Below are 20,906 nucleotides of genomic sequence, written 5' to 3' on the forward strand. Positions count from 1 at the left end.
CAACAGTCTGTTCCCCAGAGGAGCCCTGTTCACACCCAAGTCAGATCACAGCCTTCCTCCGTTCCAAGCCCTCAGCTGGTTCCATCTCAGTCAGATAAAAGTCAAAGTCTTCACAATGGTTACTTTTTCACAAAATATATAAAGAACGCATTCAACACGAAACAAGCAATCCAATTAAAAAATGGGCAGAGGACTTGAACAGACACCTCTCCCAAGAAGACATACAGATGCCCCACAGATATACAAAAAGATGCTCAACGTCAGTAGCTATTAGGAAGATGAAAATCAAAACTACAATGAGATACCACCTTGTGCCTGTTAGAATGGCTATTATCACCAAGACAGGTAATAATGAGTGTGGGAGTGGTTGTGGAGAAAAGGGAACCCTCATTCACTGCTGGTGGGAATGTAAACTGGTATAACCATTATGGAAAGCAGTCTGGTGGTTCCTCAAAAAATCAAGAACAGAGTTACCACATGACCCAAAAATCCCTCTTTTTGGGTATCTACCCGAAAAACTTGACAACATTTATTTGCAAAGATATATGCACCCCTATGTTCATTGCAGCATTATTCATGGTGGCCAAGACAAGGAGACAAACCCAAGTATCCTTCAATAGGGGACTGGATAAAGAAGATGTGGTACTACTCAGCCATAAAAAAGATGAAATATTGACATTTGTGACAACATGGATGGACCTTGAGAATATTATGCTAAGGAAAATAAGTCAGTCACAAAAAGCTAAGAACCATATGATTTCACTCATTATGTGGGATATAAAACTGAAACTCATAGATACAGACAACAGTATGGGGGTTACCAGAGGGAAGAGGTGGGGGCGGGGGTAGTAAAAGGTAAAGGGGGCCAAATATATGGTGACAGAAGATACTTTGACTTTGGGTGGCGGGCACACAATGCATTATATAAATCATGTACCATAGAAATGTACACTTGAAACCTATATGATCTTATGAACCAATGTCACCCCAATAAATTAAATTTAAAAAATGGTTACCTCTTTGATTTAAACTCTTCCCATTCTCCCTGCTCCAGCCTCAAAGCCTCTGCACGACCATTTCCTTGCTTGGGATACACTATCCCCAGATATCCTCCTGGCTCAGTTTCTCACCTCCTATGGGTTTCAGCTCATTGGTGACATCTCAAAGAGCCCTTTCCTGACCACCCTATCTGTCTTCTCTATTCCCTCACTCCACTGTGTTTTCCTTCATAGTGTTCATCACCACCTGAGAGGTTTATTGTCCAAACTCCCCCACAATGAATGTGAGCTCCCTAAGGAAAGAGATTTTGATGATCTTGTTCCGTGCCTAGAACAGGCATGGCACAGGGTAGGTACTCAATAAATACTTGTTGAATGAATAAAGTGGTGAATGAGAGAGAAAAGATGAAATCAGAGGGTCGTGGACATGATGCGGGCATGACAGCTATGTGGATGCTATCATATATAAAACATGGGAGGCATGGTGATGTAGGGTCAAAGCTGTTTGGAGTCTGACAGACTTGGGTAAAATTCTGACAACTCCATTTTACCATAATCTTTTCACATATGATCCTGTGTATGTGTTTAAAACTCTAGACCTCAGTTACCTCATCTGTAAAATGGGAATAACTTCCTTCCTGAGGTTATAGTGAGGATTAAATGAGATCATGCATGTGAAAGCACCACATCATCTATTGGGTTGGGTATATAATAACTATGCCTTAAGACTGATTTGAGGTGACTGCTCAGGTACAGAGATGTCTGAGGCAGTTTTTCTCAGAAGGTAGAACATGAACCTGCTGGTTGTAGGGGAAAATTTAGGTGGTCTGTGAACATGGCTTTAGATCACTCTGAACCACTCAGTGAGAAACACTTTTCTCATTTTCTTTGAAGCTTTCTGATTTGTTAAAGAGAAAGACTCAGTTTCTGTGCTGGTGCGCCTTAAAACACCTCTCAGACTTGCTAATAAAGAGGATGCAGAAACTGCAGCCATATATAATGCAATACCATTGTTTGCTTCTCTCTATGTTTTTCTGGTACTTTCTATTTATGGGCAAGTGATTCTGGCTTTCTACTTCCAGCAGCAATATAAAATATTCTCTTAAAATTAAGAAAGTAAGCTAGCTTAAAGAAAAGTCTTAGCAATAAAGAAGGGAGAGGGCAGACGTATCCCATTGTGAAGGTGTGTCCCACGAAGGAAGTGTGGCAAGGACTCTGAGTCAGTGGGCACTCTGCTGCCTGCCGAGGTCCTGTCCTCGGCCAGTGGGAAGCAGCAGGCTCAGGACTGGGGTCTCCATCACCAATTCTGGAGGCCTCAGATTTACTCCTGCTCCCCTCCCCCCACAAGATGCCAGGGCAAAACCAAAACCAATTTTATCCAGGGAAGAATGAGGGCTTTGAAAAGCAGGGGGAAGTCTGAAATACTGAGGTGACAGAAAATGCTGAGGATCAGGGCTTAGGAGAGGGGCAGGCTGGGCTTGGGTTTTGCTCTACCACACATTCACATGTCCTCTCTGAACCCCAACTTCTCCATCTCTAAATGGGGTAATAATAAGACTGATCTCCAGGGCTGTCTGAGCCTTAAAGTGTTTAGTCCAGTGCTGGACACATAGAAAGCCCTTGATAGATTGGAGCTGCAATTATTATTATTATTATTATTATTATTATTATTACCACCACATTTATTATCATCATTGAAGAGTCAGAGATGGAGTAACAGGGAGGTAGGAGCTGCTGAGGACAGGCAGGGATTGTTTTCACATGGTAAGAGGTGTTGAATGTTACAAGTTGGGGTGTGGGTGCTGGGGTGGAGAGAGAGACTGACTGGGAGACATTGAGAAAGGCCGATGGAAACTGACCCCTCCTAACTGGGCTATGAGTCGTGGTGATACAAGGCAGTGGCAAGTGGGAGGGCCTGGACTCCTGGGAGTACAGAGGCAGCCATGCTTGCTAAGCAGGGATGAGACCTGACCAAGTTCCACATCCTGAGCTGGGACCCGCAGAGCATCATGCTGCTGACATAGGGTTCCTGCCCTTGTGCTGACCCCTCCTCCCGTTCCAGAGTCATCCTGGCCCCTGGGGGGAGGCTGGGGGTGGGTGGGGTGAGCTGGTGCAGTCCTAGCCCTCCCAGGAGGCCATGAACTCACACACGTGTCCCTTCCGTAACAGGTAAACAGGATGGGTGCTTGGGTCAGCTGCTCCCTCCCAAGGTCTTTCCCTCCCACTCATTCCCTGGGGGTGGCTGGCCCGCCCAGCTCCCCTGCTCCACACCCAGCTTTCTTAGCCAAGAGCCACCAGGATGCTAACTGAGACACCCTGATGACCACTCTCAGGGTCGTGGCCACTTCCTTCCCGGAGGCCTGGGGTCTCTACTGAAACCTGAGGCCAGTCTCATAGCTCCCAGGCTCTTTGGAGTTGTGGAAGAGGGTGAGGGCAGGCACCTTTAGATGGCAGCCTGGGGGAGAAGAGAAATGGGAGAGGCAAAGGCTAATTGAAACTGAAAGTCACCTGACTCCATTCTGATGCCCCCCCGACCTAGGCTAGCTGACACCTAACTCACCTGTCCCCTTTCCCACTGAGTTTCGTATCCTTGCCCCACTGGTAGGGCCCGGCCTGTAATTTCCCTCCACCTACCACCTCTAGGAGACACCAACAGACTATCTCCTCAGGTGCCCCCATCCCCACCCTGCGCCCCAAATTCCTGGGGTTGGGAAACTGAAACACTTTGCAGCCATCTCATTCCATTTCTCCCTCCCTCCCTGATGCATGGGCTCCCTCTCTGTTTCAACACAGACTTTCAGACTCACAATTACAGCTCATTACCCTATCAGTGGCTGGCCCTGAGTCACTGGGAGGAGGGACTCCGGGCTGCCCAGCCCTGTCACCTTCTCCCAAGCTGCAGTATAAGGAGTAGTGGCAGGGAGGAGGCCTCTGGGAAGGCAGGGGAGTCTGGGAAAGGAGAGAGGAGGCTGCAGACCTAGAAGGAGTGAGAACAAGAAGTCAGAAGGAAAAAGAGAACAGAGGAGGGTACACGGCACAGAGAAGAGAAAGGGCCAACAGAAGGAAACTTGGGTGGGAAAAAGACACTTAGGAGGGAGAAGGAGTGAGGCAGAGATGAAGTTACAGGGGTCCCTGGCCTGCCTCCTGCTGGCCCTGTACCTGGGCAGTGGGGAGGCTGGCCCATTGTTAAGTGGAGGGGCAAGAGCTGAAGCAGGTTTTGGGGAAGCCGTTGGACATGCGGCAGGAGATGCCATTAGTCATGGAATCAGGGAGGCCATTGGCCAAGGGGCTGGAGAGGCAGCCCATGCTCTTGGAAACACTGGGAGTGAGGCTGGCAGACAGGCTGAGAACATTATTCGACATGGAATAGATGCTGCCCACAGCTCCTGGCAGGGGATGCCTGGCAGCAACGGTGCTTGGGTGAGTGGCTGGAAGGAAGCTCGGTGTGGAAACGGGAGACTGTAGGAAGCTGGGTTGAGAATCTTGGGAATCAATGGAAAGGTGAAGGAGTCTTACTAGTGGCCGTCTGGGGCAGTTTCCGTCCATGCTATGCATCCTTTCTCTACCACCTTGGGGTCTCTCCCTGCCTCTCCTTATGCCCTGCTCTGGCTCCTCTCTATCTTAGTTGCTCTGCCTGCCTTGCCCCATCATGAGCGATAAGGTCACACACACTAAGTGCTCGCATGTTGTCCTTGCAGGGAACCAATGGCCAGCCTCCATCTGGAGGCCACGGCACCTTTGGCTCTCAGGGTAGCCTCGGAGCCCACAGCCAGGGCAATCCCGAAGGTCCAGGCAATCCCTGGATCCATGGACACGCTGGAGGCTCAGGTGGCAGCTTCGGAACCAACTCTCAGGGAAACTCCTGGGGTCAAGGAGGCAATGGAGGGCCATACAACTTGGGGCCCAACACTCAGGTAAAGTAAGCACCCAGCCCTGATCCTGTACCTTCACCCCTTCAGGCCCACACTCTCATACTTAGTCTCATCCTCCCTGCAGGGAGCTGTGGCCCAACCTGGTTATGGCTCAGTGAGGGGCAACAGCAACCCAAATACGGAGGTAAGAGGAAGAGTCGGGGCCAGAAGAGGGTGTCTGGGTGCCTGTGACAGAAAGTAGGAGAGACAAAGAGGAAAAAAAGATGGGGAGGCAGATTGGCCAGGGAGAGATGAGCGTGGAGAGGAGGCAAGGGAGAGCGGGATGTCAGTGCGATGGGTGGGGGAGGAACACGTTGGGAAAGAAAGCCGAGCCACGTGAGGAAGGAGAGCCTGGCGTGGCGACGGCCCTAACTGAAACCTCACAACGCACCTGTCCCATTTCTTCTGCAGTGCACCAACCCTCCGCCCTCTGGCTCAGGTGGAAGCTCTAGCAACTCTTGGGTAAGAGGCGGGGCACCCGAAGCATCGGGCACAGGGAGAAAACAGAACTCTCTTTCCTCAGACTGGGCAGGAATATGCCCGAGCAAGAGAGCAAGGGAATGGAGGGAAGCAATCTTGGTGTTCTCACCTTTAGTCCTCGCTCTGGTCCCTCAGGGAAGCAGTGGCGGCAGCAGTGGCGGTGGCAGCAGCGGCGGTGGCAGCAGTGGCAGCAGCGGCGGTGGCAGCAGTGGCAGCAGCGGCGGTGGCAGCAGTGGCAGCAGCGGCGGTGGCAGCAGTGGCAGCAGCGGCGGTGGCAGCAGTGGCAGCAGCGGCGGTGGCAGCAGTGGCAGCAGCGGCGGTGGCAGCAGTGGCAGCAGCGGCGGTGGCAGCAGTGGCAGCAGCGGCGGTGGCAGCAGTGGCAGCAGCGGCGGTGGCAGCAGTGGCAGCAGCGGCGGTGGCAGCAGTGGCAGCAGCGGCGGTGGCAGCAGTGGCAGCAGCGGCGGTGGCAGCAGTGGCAGCAGCGGCGGTGGCAGCAGTGGCAGCAGCGGCGGTGGCAGCAGTGGCAGCAGTGGCGGTAGCAGCTACGGCAACAGCGGCGGTGGCAGCAGCGGCAGCAGTTCTGGGGGCAACTGGGTGAGTTCTGCTCCTATGCTGAAAGGCAGAGATGAGGCTGAGGCCCGTGGAGGTCCCGGTCGAGGAGATGCGCTCCAAGGCCTTTCTGAACGCTGCCAGCCCTGGGGTGGGTGGCGTCACTGGCAGTGTCATCCTGTGGCTCCTTCCCTTTGTTTCCCACCTTCCCAGCCCCACCAAGCAGGCTTGCAGAAGAGGTGCCCTCCCTACTTCTGCTCACTCTGTCCCTTATCTCTGCTCCATGAGGGTGGGGATCTTCTCTCTCCTGTCTAACCCCTATTCCTGCCGTTGTGGCCACTTGGAAATCTGACTACCGCGGGGGGTGAAGAGTGGAAGAAGAGAGGTGGGCACGGAACAACATAATACTTGTTAGGGATGCTCCCGGCCGGGAGAATGGGGGCAAGCCTGCACACGTGGAGACTTAAGACACTACAGGGCTGTGGTCCAGGCGAACTAACACAGATGCTGCACACGAGGCCCCTCCCTGATGGTGAAAGGACCAGGAAGGGACCACAACCTGTCAGCTGGATTAGGAGGGATCTCCAGGAGGGGGCCTGAAGAGAGAGAACACTACTGGCTTCCTTTGGAGTCTGGGGAAGGTGTCCGGCAAGAGGAGGGAGGCAACTAGAACAAGCCAGATCACATAAGCTGCTTTAATTTACTGCTCTTTGTTCTGCTGGCTTTTACCCCATCTGATTTTCCCTTAGAAAATTCTAGGCATGTTGATCAGGCTCCCTGCCAGTGGCCCTTTCCCCTTTCTAGGTTCCAGGAGAGGGCAGGGGAGAGGAGAGACGGGGCAGGGCAGCACGAGGCCAGCCTGCCCTCAGGTGTCAGGGGACCTTTGTGCAGTTAGGCTCCAGAGGCCTCCCACCCCGGCATGTGGTGGGATTACCCCACATTCCCAAATGCACTTGGCCACACCTGGTCTTCCCTGTGCTCCCATCACTTCCCTCAGTGAACGGCTGGCTGAAGACGGGGGGCAGGCAGAGGGGGTTAACATGGCTGGGAATCATTTGGTCCCTCCCAAGTCCCTTGAAGACACCAGATGGACTCTTGCTTTCCCTTGTAGGAACACAGTAGCAGCTCTTCCTCAGGAAACAGCGGAGGAAGTGGTGGTGGACATAAACCCGAGGTGAGTGTCTACGGTTTGCACCTGCATGGATCTCCCTGAAACTGAAACTGTGGGAAGGAAAAGAGGAGGCCCCGTGGATGGTGGGAGAGTGACCGCTGGGGCTGAGAATGGGGTGGACCGCTGCTGGGGTGGGGCTGACGTGCGTGAACCTCGGGGCTAAAAGACTGCAACTTGAGGGCTGGAATTGGCGTCTAGGTAAAGACTGAGAGGAAGTCTTCTCTCTCTCTCACCCACAGTGTGACAACCCAGGAAATGGAGTCCGAGTGTCCGGAGGATCTGGGGGTCAGGTGAGAGCCAAACTTGTGGTTACCGCAGTTCATCACTGCCGCAGTGCCACTCCTTGTAACCCAGCTCTGCTCTCCACTCCTAATGCTAATCTTCAATTACAATTTAGGGGCAGAGACCAAGCACATAAAATTACCAATAATCTCTAAAGGAATAATTCATTGCAAATCCTTATGGGACATACCCCCACAGACAGGGCTGTGAAAGTCACCTGAAGACCAGTCCTTTTAGAAACATAAATGTTTCAATTGTCCTATGCCTGGCTAGTGAACACAATTTGCTAACTCCTTTGACATTGGTTTGCATGCATCCCCCTCCTAGTTATTCTGGAAATTTGGGCTTTCCGGTCAGAACCTGGAGCACTGACAGAGGAAGTGCTACACCAAGGTGCCCACGAATGGCCCAGAGGTCTTGTGAAAATGCGGGTTCTGATTCAGCTCTGGGGTGTTGCCAAGATCCTGGCTTCTAACAAGCTCTGGGGGAGGCTGGTGCAGAGCAGCAGCACCTGGTGTGTCTCCTGCAGGGCGAGGAGCATGACCCTATGATGCTACATTGACAAGGCTCTCTGAAGAGCTCCTAAAATATTGGGGATAGTAACCTTTTATGGGTAGACAGGTTTCAAGAAAACGTCTCCCAGTTTGTTACTCTATTTCTAGTTTTTTACATACCAAAGTCTGTTTTTCTATGGTGTCTGCTCTTGAAAATAAAGGTCTTTATTTTCTTCTAGCATTACTAACACTTCTATAATTTCATTGTTAAATTTAACTCTTTAATCCACCTGGGCGGTATTCTGGTGTATTCTGTCTAGTCCACTCCTGGATCCAACTAGGCAGGCCCTACACTTTGAATCAGATCTGTGAGCTGCCGTAGGAGACAATCAGATAAAAACAAAAGGGAGGAAACTGTGAGGTATAAATAAGTTTTTCCCCAAAAAACATAACTGGTATTCCCAGCCCTGTATTGAATCATTTCTACCACTGATTTAAAACATCATGTATATATACCTTAATATTTGGGGAGAGCTTCTGGGGGTTCTATTAATCGATAGATCTGTTCTGGGACAGGAACTACAGTTTTATTCATGGTAGCTTTATAGTACATTAATATCTGCCAGTACAAGTCCATTTGCTGCTCATCTTTTTCAGTGTTTTCTTACCAATTGTTAGGCATCTATTCTTCCAAATGAACTTCAAGATGATTTTGACAAGTTCCAAAGAGATTTCCATTAGGATTTTAAGAGGAATCATATTAAATCATACATGAATTTGCAGGGATGGACCTGGTAAAACAATGACCTGTGTCTCACTGTCTTGTCCCTCAGGGCTTCAGAGGCCCCAGCGGCTTGGCGACATCAGGGTGAGGAGAGTAGGGACTGTGGCAGCGGCAATACTAACAGGACAGACAATCCCACCTCCCAGCCTGGTCTAGATTTTAGCTCTGGGAATGAAGAGGTGCCGATGGGTCTGGGATCCATACCAAACAGTGAAAGCAGAACTCAAAAGGTGCTGACCTCTGCCATAGGAGGAGACTAGCAGTTGACTTCTGTGCCGCCTCATCTCCCAGGGACTCTTCCAGCAGGCATCACCTTTCTGACTAAAGCAAAACATCAGCCCAGCCTGCATTTTGAATTAATTTAGTACAGCAGCCTGGCGGGTTCCTACTTGGTGGCAAAGGCTATTCCCACTGAACTGTGGACAGCTTGCAGACTGAATAGAAACAGATGGTGATGGTACCAATGAGCATCCTAAGTGAGAAGTAGCCCTATCCACAAGGGGGTGAAACAAGATTTGCCAGGAAAGATAGAGCTACCCAGAGAGAAGGGCCTCTCTTGGGGTCCTGGGAAGGACTCGGCCCTGCTCCTGCCTCAGTCCCCCGATTCAGGAATCCTTCACCTACTTCTCACCTCTCATCCTGCCTGCCTCCCCGCCAACTCTCCATTTTCTCTCTCCTCAGGGAATAAGCAGGGAAGGTAGTCGCCTCCTTGGGGACTCCCAAGGCAATTATCAGGTGAGCAGGGATGTCTTTAGGAGAAGGGATGGTGGAGTGTGGGGATAGAATGCAAAGGGCTTTGGAAAAGAAAGAGAAATATCAGTTTCTTCTTGCCAGCTTCTCTGAATCTGTCAGGTGACTACCAGGAGATCAACAGGGGTCCAGGATCCCTGTCATTCTTGATTCACCCATTCTCTCCCTTTTACAACTACAATCACAATCCTATTACCTCTGTGAGGGAAAAAAAACAGATTAAAATAACAGAAGAATGGCTAGCTAAGGGGGATTTTAAAAATCATACTTAGAAGGCAGTGTGGAGAAGCATAAAGGCAGTGAACTTTGAGTTAGAAATGGGAGATCACTTGTCATCTGTGATCAGGCAAGTCAGTTGACCTCTGTGAGTCTGGCCTTCCTCTTGGATAAAATGGGCACTGTGAAGCCCAACTTTTTCACCCCCACAGCTACTGCAGAGCTTTCTGCATCATATCCTGACCAAGGGGGCTCAGGATCCAGACACTGAACTCTGGCATGGAGATAGATCCGAGGCAAGCTCTGCACAGCTCTGAGTGTCAGTTTCCTCATCTGTCAAATGGAGACATCTCCACAAAGGACATGGCAGGATAAGGCATAGTGCTTGGCGCACAGTGAGGCTATATATTAGGAAGTGGGTAGGGTTATGCTAGGCAGCAAATAATGAGTCATTCCAGGAAGGCTTTCTGGAGGTGGGGTTCTTAGGTGCTGTGTAAAGAAGAGAGGTGACTTTACAGAGGGTTCATGGTGCTTGAGCAAAGGCAAAGATGAGTGGGCCAGGAGCAGGCTGATGGGTGGTATGCATAACAAGATGCATGAGCCTTGAACATCAGTCCCCTTTCCCCACCCAGGGGCAAGGGTCCAGTGGGGGAGGTGAAGCTGTCGGTGGAATCGATAACTTGGTGAGTGGAGGCATCACCCCACCTTAAGCCAGGACCCTCCAGACATCCATAGCTCCTGCCCCTGCCTCTTGCTCACGAAGTGTGTTCTTATTCTCATCCCATTTCTCATTGGTTCCTTAGAACTCTCAGACTTCTGGGCCCTTCAACTTCGACACTTTCTGGAAGGTGAGTTCAGCAAGACTGCTCTGCTCACTCATTCTCTTTTGGAAAGCCAAAATCCTGTCCCATTGACCTCACAGGATGAAGTCCTCTTTCTATAACTACTGTCAGTGGTGGTCCTTGACCTCTCTTGTCCCGAGGCTCCAAGCCAATTACATTATTATGATCCAATTTGACCAGTCTCCTTTTTTCTTTTTTCTCTTCTCTGCAGAACTTTAAAGCCAAGCTGGGTTTCATTAACTGGGATGCCATAAACAAGGTAAGGGCTGGAAGGCCATGTCATATGATCTTTGTGGGAGAGGAATATAGAGAAGAAAGCTAAACCTCTGAGCCAGGTGAAATAATGATGATGGCCATGAAGAGCATTTTGGCTAGTGCTAAAAAAAACAAAACAAAACAAAACAAAAAAAAAAAAAGAACAAAAACAAGGAGGAAGAACAGCTGAGATATGAAGAGAGGGAGACTTTGCAAACAGTTGGGTATTGAGGATGAGAAATGAATGGGCCTCTTTCATATCCTAACATGCAGACTTGCACAGGTCTAAACCTCAGTTTCCCCTCCGAGACCTGGAGGTTAATGGGAGAGGTAGCAGAGGCCGGGGTGGGAGGGTGGAATAGAACAAAAACAAGGAGGAAGAACAGTTGAGATATGAAGAGAGGGAGACTTTGCAAACAGTTGGGTATTGAGGATGAGAAATGAATGGGCCTCTTTCATATCCTAACATGCAGACTTGCACAGGTCTAAACCTCAGTTTCCCCTCCGAGACCTGGAGGTTAATGGGAGAGGTAGCAGAGGCCGGGGTGGGAGGGTGGACTGAATAGTCAGGTGGAGCTAAAAGGCCACATGAGGACTGACACAGAGAGAGAAGGGAAGGAGAAAGCCAACATTTACTGAGTGCCTAATGGGTGCCCTGTACTTACATAATATTAGGGGACACATGGAGTCCTGGAGCCCTTTCTTCTTCCTCCCTGCTCACCCCCTCCTCTTGTAGGAAAACCCCTGGCCAAGCTAACATGACACCAGAATAGTAGAGAGAGTGGACTGGAAGGAGAGGATGAGAGCAGACAAATAACCCGAACAAATACCAAAAGCAAAAACTGTAACTGGCAGCCCAATTATGTGATTTTTTTGGATATATTAAAACACACACACAATATGAATCAGTTGCCAAAGTTTAAAAATGTATAGACTTCACAAAATGACTTGGATTTCTGACTTCTATTGAAAAATTTGTCAACACAAGGCCCCATTCCATGGACTACAATAAACTAAAGCTGAGTAGCAGCTGCTTCTTGCCATGGGGACTTGCTCTCCAGCAGTCAGACTCCCCCTGCCCATCACAGCCATTCTAGCCACCTGACTGGCCGTGTTCAGTTGAGTTTCTAAGCCTTAACTTAAAAGAATGAAAATTAGGATCCTGTCCTCCAAAACTTGTGGGGGAAAAGGGGTACTGATAGGGGGAAGCAAAGAGGCAGCCCAAACCCCAGGAAAGCCAAAGCCTTCCCTTTGGGATAAGGGGGAGTGGAAGACAGAAGATACAGATGTTCCCAGATGCAGCACAGTTTGGTTTGCATGAGCTAAATGAACAAAATAGACTGTTTCTGGTTTAGAAGCACAATCTCTGGTGGGGCAAGATTCCTTACTGTGAACTCCTTACTGGGGAAGCCAGACCCCTGAGCATGGGGACCTTCGGGCACACACAGACACCTCCCAGAGGGCCAGGACGGATAGCCAAGCGTTTTGCACATCTAGAGGGCACAGTACAGTGAGTGCCTGCAGTCAGGCAGGATTCATCTGGGGCGACTTCCCAGAGGCACAGATCTCAGAAGAGGGACAGAACAGAGATGGGCAGAGAAGAGAATGGTGAGCTCTGGCTCCTTCACAGTGCCGGGTGAGGTGCTGAGGACTTCCTACAGAGTGAGGAGTGAAGACAGGGGGGCCGTACATAACATTCCTGGCAAGGTACGAGAGTTTTCAAGTCCAAGCTGGAATATCTGGGGTTGACTGGATGACAGCCGTGGTTCAAAAAGGTCCCTGCAGATTTCTGGAGCAGGGGTCTAATATAACCTTGACTTTCCATTACTCCCTGAAGTCCTATTCCTCGAGCTCCCTCTTAGAACCCATTTCTTTGCCCAGGACGAGAGGAGCTTTCACATCCCGTGACCTCCAGACAAGGAGCTACCAGATGGATGGGAGCCCCCCACCCTTTCTTAAAAAAACACTACTCACCACTAATCTCAACCTTTGCCCTTGAAATAAACCTTAGCTGCCCCACACTCCTGGTGTCTGCTCCTTTCTTACGTCTCAACTGTTATCCCGGGGGAGGGGAGGAAGGGGTAACTTAAGCCCCACAACTTTGGGAAATGGGCTGGAGGTGGCATGGCAGGTGAAAAGGCAGGAAGCTCTGTGGGCAGTTCTTAGTCTTGAGGTTTTGCTACTGTTATGTTCAGCCAGAGGAAGGGGAAATGGGATAGAGAAGAACACTCTGTGTGTGCTAGAGGCGGAAAGGACGGTTAATGGCTCCAGAGATCTAGCTTCTCTCTTCCTCTGCTTGCAAAAATAGTTTTCTGGTCCCTAAAGACACCCAGCTTCCCCCAAAATCTTGGTCATAGTGCAATTATGAAGACCGAGAAATGGTGGGAGCAGGAGTAGGGGCTTAGATGATCAGGGGGTCAGGCTCTCTGCTAACCTGCTCCCCACCTTTCATCCACAGGGCCAAGTCCCATCCCCCAGCACTCGAGCCCTCCTCTACTTCAGTCGACTCTGGGAGGTAGGAGAATTCTCACTTTTTGAAGAACTGGGACCCTGGTCATCCTGTCCCTCTCTCTATCTCCCTCAAGGCAGCCAAACCCCAGCTCCTGTCACAAAATTCCCCCTCTGTTTATTTTGGAGATGGGAAACCTCATCCAAATCTTATCACTAATACCCTCAAAAATTCTAACACCTGTAATAAGTGTATCTTCATCTAACCCCAACCACACCCGGGCTCCAAAACCCATTCTTGTGCGTGGTCTTGAAACTTTCCCAATGAGCTGCCACACTCCACCCTCTGTCTCCCTGTGGCCCACTCATCTCTCCTTCTTCCTCCAGGATTTCAAACACAATACTCCTTTTTTGAACTGGAAAGAAATTATTGAGGTAAGAGCGGCAGAACCTCTTGTTTTGGGGTCAGGAAGCTCAGCTCTGGGGATGTGGGGTGCTGGGTTCTTGACAATGGCTTGCAGATTCTGTGCCAGTTCCTTACTCTCTCTGCTGAGAGAGGGTGCCTCCCTCCCTTCCCACTTGCCTTTATGCAATGCTGAGTGGGGGTGGGGTGTGAGAGAGAAGCTGTGAGTCACTGAAGAAAGAGCAGGATGGCAGGTCCTCCTTAGGATAAAAGCCCAGGCCAAGGGTGGGGGCCCTCACAGGCCCCGGGCACATGAAGTTGGCCACTGTCTCTGCTGCTGTTCCTGCTGGGCCTGGCCTGACATGGGGGGAGCCACAGCTGGGTGGGTACTGCAGGGTGAACAGGTGATGGGGACCAGGAGGTTGAGAAGAGGGAAGGACCTCAGAACCGGAAATGGGGGGAACTAGGGAAGAAAGCTGAAGGGAAACAGTAGGTATGGGGTGGGGGGGGGGCGCGGGAGGGAATCAAGTCATTGTTAACCGCAGGCAGGTGCATAGGGTCTGAATATCTGCGTTCCGAGAAGGACGGGCAGGACTCTGGGTCTCCAGAAAGCCACACCTCGGTTCTGCATGGCCAGTGGCCTTTTCAGGAACCAGATCTCTTAGGCACTGAGGCAAGAGTTGCCCATTTACTCACACATGGGCCAGGAACCTGAAGTCGGACAGGTGGGGCCATGCAAAGGAGGAGGCCAAGGCCTTCCAGCTGAGTGTTGTCATGTACCCATGTAGTCCCAGTGTGACCACATCACCTGATTCTTCAAGAAAAGTTAGAAATCTGATATTGAATTGCTTATAACTAAATCAATTTTAAAAATGCAAACCAAGTAAAAAATGTCTGGAGGCCTGTGATCAACCAGTTTGTGACCTCAGTATTAGGGCTAAAACTCAATGTCAGGTGAGGATAGGTAGAGAGTTAAGTCAGAGTTAAGAAGAGCACCCTAACCCTGTGTGTGTGTGTGTGTGTGTGTGTGTGTGTGACACCCTAACCCTGTGTGTGTGTGTGTGTGGTGGTGGTGGTGTGTCCTAGTAGAGAAGTGCTGATGGAAGGAACTGAACTTCTCTCCCACTGCTTAGGAATTTCCCCTGCTTCACCTGGGAGAGGGAGAGGGTAGTGCATCTGCAGTGTCTTAAGTACCTTCATCTATGTCCTTGTATTTCTCCCCTTTCTTTCTCTTTGACCCAAAGCTAACGTTATACACTCCACTTTGCCTCACAAACAACATTGTGAACAGGGATAAAAGGGCCTATGCGGGGAGCAGGGTTTGGCATCAGCAAAATGTGGGCTGGGGCTTAGGGCCTGGGTTCTGCTCTCATGGGAGCCTGTGTGGGCACCACACATTTGTCATTCTAGCTCAGTCTCAGGCCAGCCTGCCAACATTCCAGGTGCCTGGGTGGGGATGGTGTTGCTAAACCCAGTTTGCTACCCTCACTTCCCAGCACTGAGTGTGGAAACTATCATCTGTATCTATCTGGACCATCAGTTTCCTCCAGGCTCACTGCCCTCTCTGTGGACAGCACTCATGGGCCACTGAGAGGGACGGGGCGGGGTAGGTGGGATGCGGGTGCTCCAGAAGGAGGGCAGCACCCAGGCAGCAGGATGTTGGAGTCCCACAAGTCTGGCAAGGCCTGAGGACCGTGGAGACACTCTAACTGTGGCCCCCTTTCTTGCAGGGTAACTATTCATCATCATCACTTCAGAAGAGGGCAGGCAGTGCTGGTCAGGTAAGTCTCTGCCCTCAGACTGACCTTGGAGGTCCTCAGCCTCTCTCAGTCTTGTTCCTCAGTCTGGCCAACATCATATTCTCCTCCTTCACTCCTCTGTTCTGTAATTTTCTCAGCCTGGTGCAGGATGGCCAGAGGTACCAGCAGTAACTTCTAAGGTAAGATATCTGCCACACGACCATCTGATTTAGACCTCACTTCTTTCCTTGGTCTTTTTTCCTCACCTCCCAAGTAACACTTGAATTGGGAGAGGGAAGAAGGCAGAGCCATTTGGGCTGGGACCATAGGAGGTGAGCGTGTGAGCTTGGATGGCTGAAGGGGATTCTGGAAAAGAAAACACCTGACACCAGGAGGGGGAGAAGGCAGGGGCTTTGAGAAAGGTCCAGCCAGGGCAGGGAAGTTGGGTGTTTATTCCAGAGAAAAAATGGTTTCATCCCTTCTGTGCTGTCCTCCACCCCGCCCCCCCGCAACTACCCACCACCCTTGCTTTCTTCCGCAGAACTACAATTATAACCAGCAGGCATATCCTACTGTCTCTGGTGGGCAGTACTCCGCCAAGGTCCCCGCTAAGGTAAGACTTGCAACTGCCCTGTTTTCCCACTGGGGTCTCTGCATGGAGGTGAGGGAGGGAGGCTTTTGCTGCCAGGGTCTTCTATGGGGGTTAGCTGAGGCCAAATCCTGTTCACTCTGAAAGTCATCTCTTTCCACACCTTCTATCTTGCATTTCCAAACTGCTCTTAGAGAAAGGAAGAAGGTTCAAGACTCACTGCACCCACATTCAGAAAAGGTTACAAGGGATCAGTGGCTACATCATGGAGAAAACTGGGAACCACTATCCTCTCGAAGAGAAATACCAGTACATGCTCCTTAGAAAAATCACATGAAACATGGCAGAACAAGCCACCTTCCTTCGTAGCATCCACTCTCTACCTCTTCAACTGCTGGCCTTCTGGGCGTGGTGCGGGTAGAGGGGGAGGAGGATAGGCAAAGCTAGCCCAGGAACTCTTGGTTGGTGGGAATAAATGCTTCATTCCAAAAAGAACTAAAAGGAAGAACATTTGAGAATTTTGTTGCATTCAGTTGCAAAGAAAGCAGTCTTATAAAGTCAGTAAATAAATGTGCTAAATACTAATTGGGCTGGTGAAGCAAAAACAGGTGGTATTTCCCTCCCCCTCTCAGAACAGTCAAGCCCTGTTCTCACAGAGAGGCCTTCCACCGAGAGATCAGAAACTCTCTGCTGACAGGTGAAGTGGCAGTCCATACTGCCTGTGGGTGTCCACTTTGCCAATTATTTGTGGCTAATTTCCATCCGCCTTGCAGGCAGAGGGAGACCTACCTATTCTCATTCACTTCCTGTGGGCAGAGTGTGCTAAGGGACCACATTCAGTATCATCTTGGGTAACGTGTACTTAAGATGATAAATTGTGCTGTGAAAAAATTTCCATGGGCTGAATGTCTAGTCAGACCCAAAGGAGCTTTGAGATAAATTGGTTTGATCTTGCCCCTTCCACTGAGCCCTTTCTGAGCACCAGGAACATGGCAGAGTCCAGAGAGGTCATTGTAGCACCCATATCACCTACTCTGATCATCTCTTTACAGGGGGGAGTCACGCTTTCTTCTTCGGTAAGTAGTGGGGCAAAGAAAATTGGCTTGTGAGAAAAGGGGTCTGAGGGCAGAGGTTGTGCAGGGGAAAGTGCGATGTCCACTCAGACATTCTCCCTGTCCCACAGGCTTCCCGGGCGCGACCTGGCCTGCTGCAGTGGTTGAAGTTCTGGTAGGTGAGTATTAGAGTGAGCCATGCTCAGCTTCATCCAGGAGCTGGGGCACCATCGTCCAGGGGCAGGGCTGGGATCATGGCACTTGCTTTGCTCTGGGTGGGTCCTCTAAGGGTACTGAGAAGGTGAGTCCAATGTGAGGGTGTGAAGAAAAACTTACAAGATATGATCTACTCAGAAAGCACCTCTGAGTGCTGAGTGAAGGCCTGTTGGAGGGGAAACCATGCAGGAACAGATATGAGAAGAAGAATGGCACACTAGGTTAAGGAGAGGGACTGGGATAGTAATTGTGCAGGGCAACTGCAGAGAGGTGAGCCTTTCAGGTGTAAAGGGTCAGAGGCAGGAGGAAGAAGTGAGTTCCCAGTGGGGGAGAGGTAATAGATTAACTTGGCAGAACCACATAACCTGTTTTAGGGGACAGCAAAAGTGAGGGGATGGCAGGTGAAATAGGTAAGACACAAAGGAACTGTGGGAATGCAGAAGCTCAATGAAGGGATGCCTGGTTTCATAAGCCAATCAGAGAAAGGTAAGTATCACATGATCTCACTCATATGTGGAATCTAATGAACAAAATAAACTGATGAACAAAATAGACCCAGAGACATAGAAACATGGAATCTCAGAAGGAAGCGGGGATGGAGGATAGGGAGAGATTAACTGGGGAACTTACTACATATATGCATAGCCCATGGACACAGACACTAGTGCAGGGAAGACCTGGGAAGGATGGGTGTGTGGTGGTGGTGGTGGTGGGGTCAATGAGAAAAAAAGAAGGGCATCTGTAGTGGAGGGGACTTTCAACAATAAAGATTAAAAAAACACAAAGAACAACCACTTAGCAAACACTTAAATGTGACAGGCATTGTGATTGGCCCTTTATTTGTGCCATACTATTAATTCCTGGAAAAGGTGCTATAATTGTTTACATATTACAGATGAAGAAACTGAGGCTCAGAGAGGAAGTCTCACTCTTGCTGCAAGAATATGACATTCAGTTCTGGGTGCCACTAACCTGTTCACAACGGTGTCCCACCCCTACCCCCACCCAAAGAGGGGAATGAAGGGGCAGGGACACTTCTATTTTGTTCTATAAATATCTATATTATAAAAGGCCTGTGGCCCTAACACTGAAACGACCAAAGACCTGCGCTGGTGGGTGGGCAGGGCCGCACAATTTCATGTGCTGGGCTTCTAGTATTTTAATAATGAAATAACACAAAAAGATAGGATGTCTGGTTTCAAAAGATTGGAAGTGGTCACATTCTACCATTTTCTCTTTTCTCCTAGAAAATTACTCCCAACAATGCCTGAGACCCTGAGAAACATCAGTCATCGAGGAACCCAGCCATGCCCCTCCCCCAGCTCTCCCTCTGGGCCAGCCCTGGTCTGGGTGTTGACACCTGCTCTTTCTAGGTTGGGGACCTGTCCTTTGTTTCTTCCCACGCATGTGGCGCCTCCTTGACCACCAGCCTCATCAAATAAACCAGCCACTTTTTCTACCTACTCCATGTGTGACCTGAAGTCACTGACCATCTTTCAGGAGGAGCGTCCCACTTTTGAGTTTCTCTGTGGAAATAAAACATGAATCTTTTTTTCTCTAAGACTTTCGTGAATTTTATTCTTTAACACTATACTGATGGCCCGGATCAGGGAGATGGGAGACTGAATTAGGGGCAGATAATCTGCATCCCTCCTGAGACTGATATACAAAATGGTGGGCTGAGAGAGATAAGACCTGGGTAGTCCTGACAGGAAGTAGCTAGCTGACCTCACTGGGCCTCAGTTTCCCCATCTGTAAAAAATGTTCTTTGCCCAACCTATATCTGAATACCATGCTTACTGCCCTTGAAGTGGCCATGGATGTTTTGCTAGCCTGCAAATCAGAAAGTGGGAGTAAAGAACCAATTCAGAGAAGACCAATCCCAGAGGGTCAGGGAGAGGGCAGGAACAAGAGCAAGGGGTAGGTGCAGAATATGCCTTGGCCTCTAAATGCAGCGAGGGGTGGGTGAGGGGACCGTTGGGTTGACATTTTAGGAAGATGGGGGTGGGGAGGGGGTGGAGCAGCTCATATCCAGAATCTCACACGGAGCAGCCCTGTGTCTCCAGGACACAGAGGGGCAGCAGAACACTTCTACTCCAGTAATGTACCGATGAGACCGGCAGAGGGCACGGCTGAACCCAGGCTTATCATAAGCCCAGGAGCCCTGAAGACAGGGCTGGAGAGTCCCCAGTTAGAGTCTCAGAGGCAAAGTCCCATCAAGGCCACACTGTGTGTCAAATTAAGGAGCCCCCATCATCACCTCTGACATCCTGCAGGAACCAGGAAGCAAAAGCAGGACACGAGACACTCTGCTAACCTGAGTGACTCCCTCTGAGACTGCAAGTGTTCTGAGGGCATGACCTGTCTTCCTTGGTCACTGCGCCAACCTCAGTGCTTAGCACAGGGTTTGGCACAGGGTAGGGTCGGCCTCAAATGTTGATGAGTAAATGAAGGAAACCATGCTCACAATGGACTTGAGGAAACCGACGTGATCAAATCCACCTGACTGGAAGGGAGAGGAGGACTACTCCTTAGCTCTGCATCCTCTTCTCCCTTATGTCCCTGAATTGGAGCTACTGCTTTGTAATTGTCTTGGGTTTCCATTGTATAGGGATAGCCTTGCAGTACCTCCTTGCAGCCACAGGGGGGAGAACACAGCTGTCCCAGGGCCAACACTCAACCCTTTCTGCTGACTGACAGCTAGCTTCCTGGAGTGTAGGTGAGATTTCAGAAACAGCTGGAGCCAGTCCCTGAGGGATTGAGGGAGCAGCTGAGGTGGTCAACATGGCTGAAAGCATCCCTTTAAAGTTTAAAGTACCATCTGAAGCAGGCTAAGGCCCTCTTGTGTAAAAGACTTTAACAAAAGGGCAGGCCACTCCTTTCTCCTGTCTGGACCTCTGAAGCAACTTTCCTATGTTCTTTCATATTTTCCCTATAATCCATTCTCTCATGACAGCCAGGAAAGATCCCCTGCTCAGAATTCTCTAATTCATTAGCCCTACAATTAAATCCCAACTCCTCAGCATGGTTTGGGGTGACCTGGCTCTGGCCTCCCTCTCCAGTATCATTTGGACCTGCTGGGACAGGCCCTTGGGGAACACTGCTGTTATCTGGCTCTGGATCCCGGGATTTTCAGAAGTTTGGAGCTTTAGATCTAAATTCACATGGCCTTCCCCAATCCAGCTTAGCCAAGGCTACATACATACATGATCACTATCATTTTAACTTACTCATAGAATTTGTCATTCTTTGACATTATCTGGTTTCCTAATTTTTTTGTTAGATTATGATCTGTTTCCTCCACCAGAAATAGGCTCCACAGGACTGGTATCATGTCCATCTTCAATCCCTAGCACCAAGAGCCAAAGTGGCTGCTCAATAAATATTTATGAACTAGAGGGATCAGAATTAAGTTGGATCAGTCCAGGAAGTCTTTCTGAAAGAAGTTTAAGCAAAGGATACACAGGGGCAGAGGGTGGGTGGCAAAGGAAAAAACTAGACCTGCTGGGCAAAGTGGCTGCTTTCTTGGGCATGATAATAACACTGGCAGAAGGAGAAAAGGACGGGACAGAGATGTCCCCCAATACCCCTTACCCCGGCCCCCTTTCTCTCCAAGGCTTATCACCTGGGTGCTCACCAAGGCCCCGAGGCTCCAGTGTGCGTCCCTTCAAATCCCCCATTTGTTCCCTGAACCCAGGAGGCCAGCTCCCAACTCCGAGGTGTGTCT

At 50.0% G+C, this 20,906-nt stretch overlaps 1 protein-coding gene across 8 annotated transcripts; it reads left to right on the plus strand.

Annotated features, from left to right (window-relative positions):
* Window positions 1-3,887: 3,887 nt before the first annotated feature.
* On the plus strand, window positions 3,888-18,740 carry DMKN (dermokine). Of its 8 annotated transcripts, none has more exons than XM_014536570.1 (20): window positions 3,889-4,418; window positions 4,697-4,912; window positions 4,995-5,054; window positions 5,321-5,371; window positions 5,525-5,579; window positions 5,946-5,983; window positions 7,050-7,112; window positions 7,349-7,399; window positions 9,351-9,404; window positions 10,268-10,318; window positions 10,439-10,483; window positions 10,689-10,736; window positions 13,191-13,247; window positions 13,568-13,615; window positions 15,314-15,364; window positions 15,481-15,522; window positions 15,864-15,935; window positions 16,964-16,987; window positions 17,095-17,138; window positions 18,427-18,740. In XM_014536570.1, coding segments are annotated over exons 1-20 (1,377 nt in total). In that variant the 5' UTR covers window positions 3,889-4,112; the 3' UTR covers window positions 18,428-18,740. The 8 variants fall into 8 exon arrangements, with proteins under 8 accessions (XP_014392059.1, XP_014392062.1, XP_014392056.1 ...); XM_014536569.1 differs by having other exon boundaries at window positions 3,891-4,418; window positions 17,095-17,142; XM_014536571.1 differs by having other exon boundaries at window positions 3,891-4,418; window positions 5,525-5,569; window positions 5,951-5,983; window positions 17,095-17,142.
* Window positions 18,741-20,906: the final 2,166 nt, after the last annotated feature.

The sequence above is a fragment of the Myotis brandtii genome, unplaced genomic scaffold (genome assembly GCF_000412655.1).
Source record: "Myotis brandtii unplaced genomic scaffold, ASM41265v1 scaffold165, whole genome shotgun sequence".
NCBI classification, from domain to species: domain Eukaryota; kingdom Metazoa; phylum Chordata; class Mammalia; order Chiroptera; family Vespertilionidae; genus Myotis; species Myotis brandtii.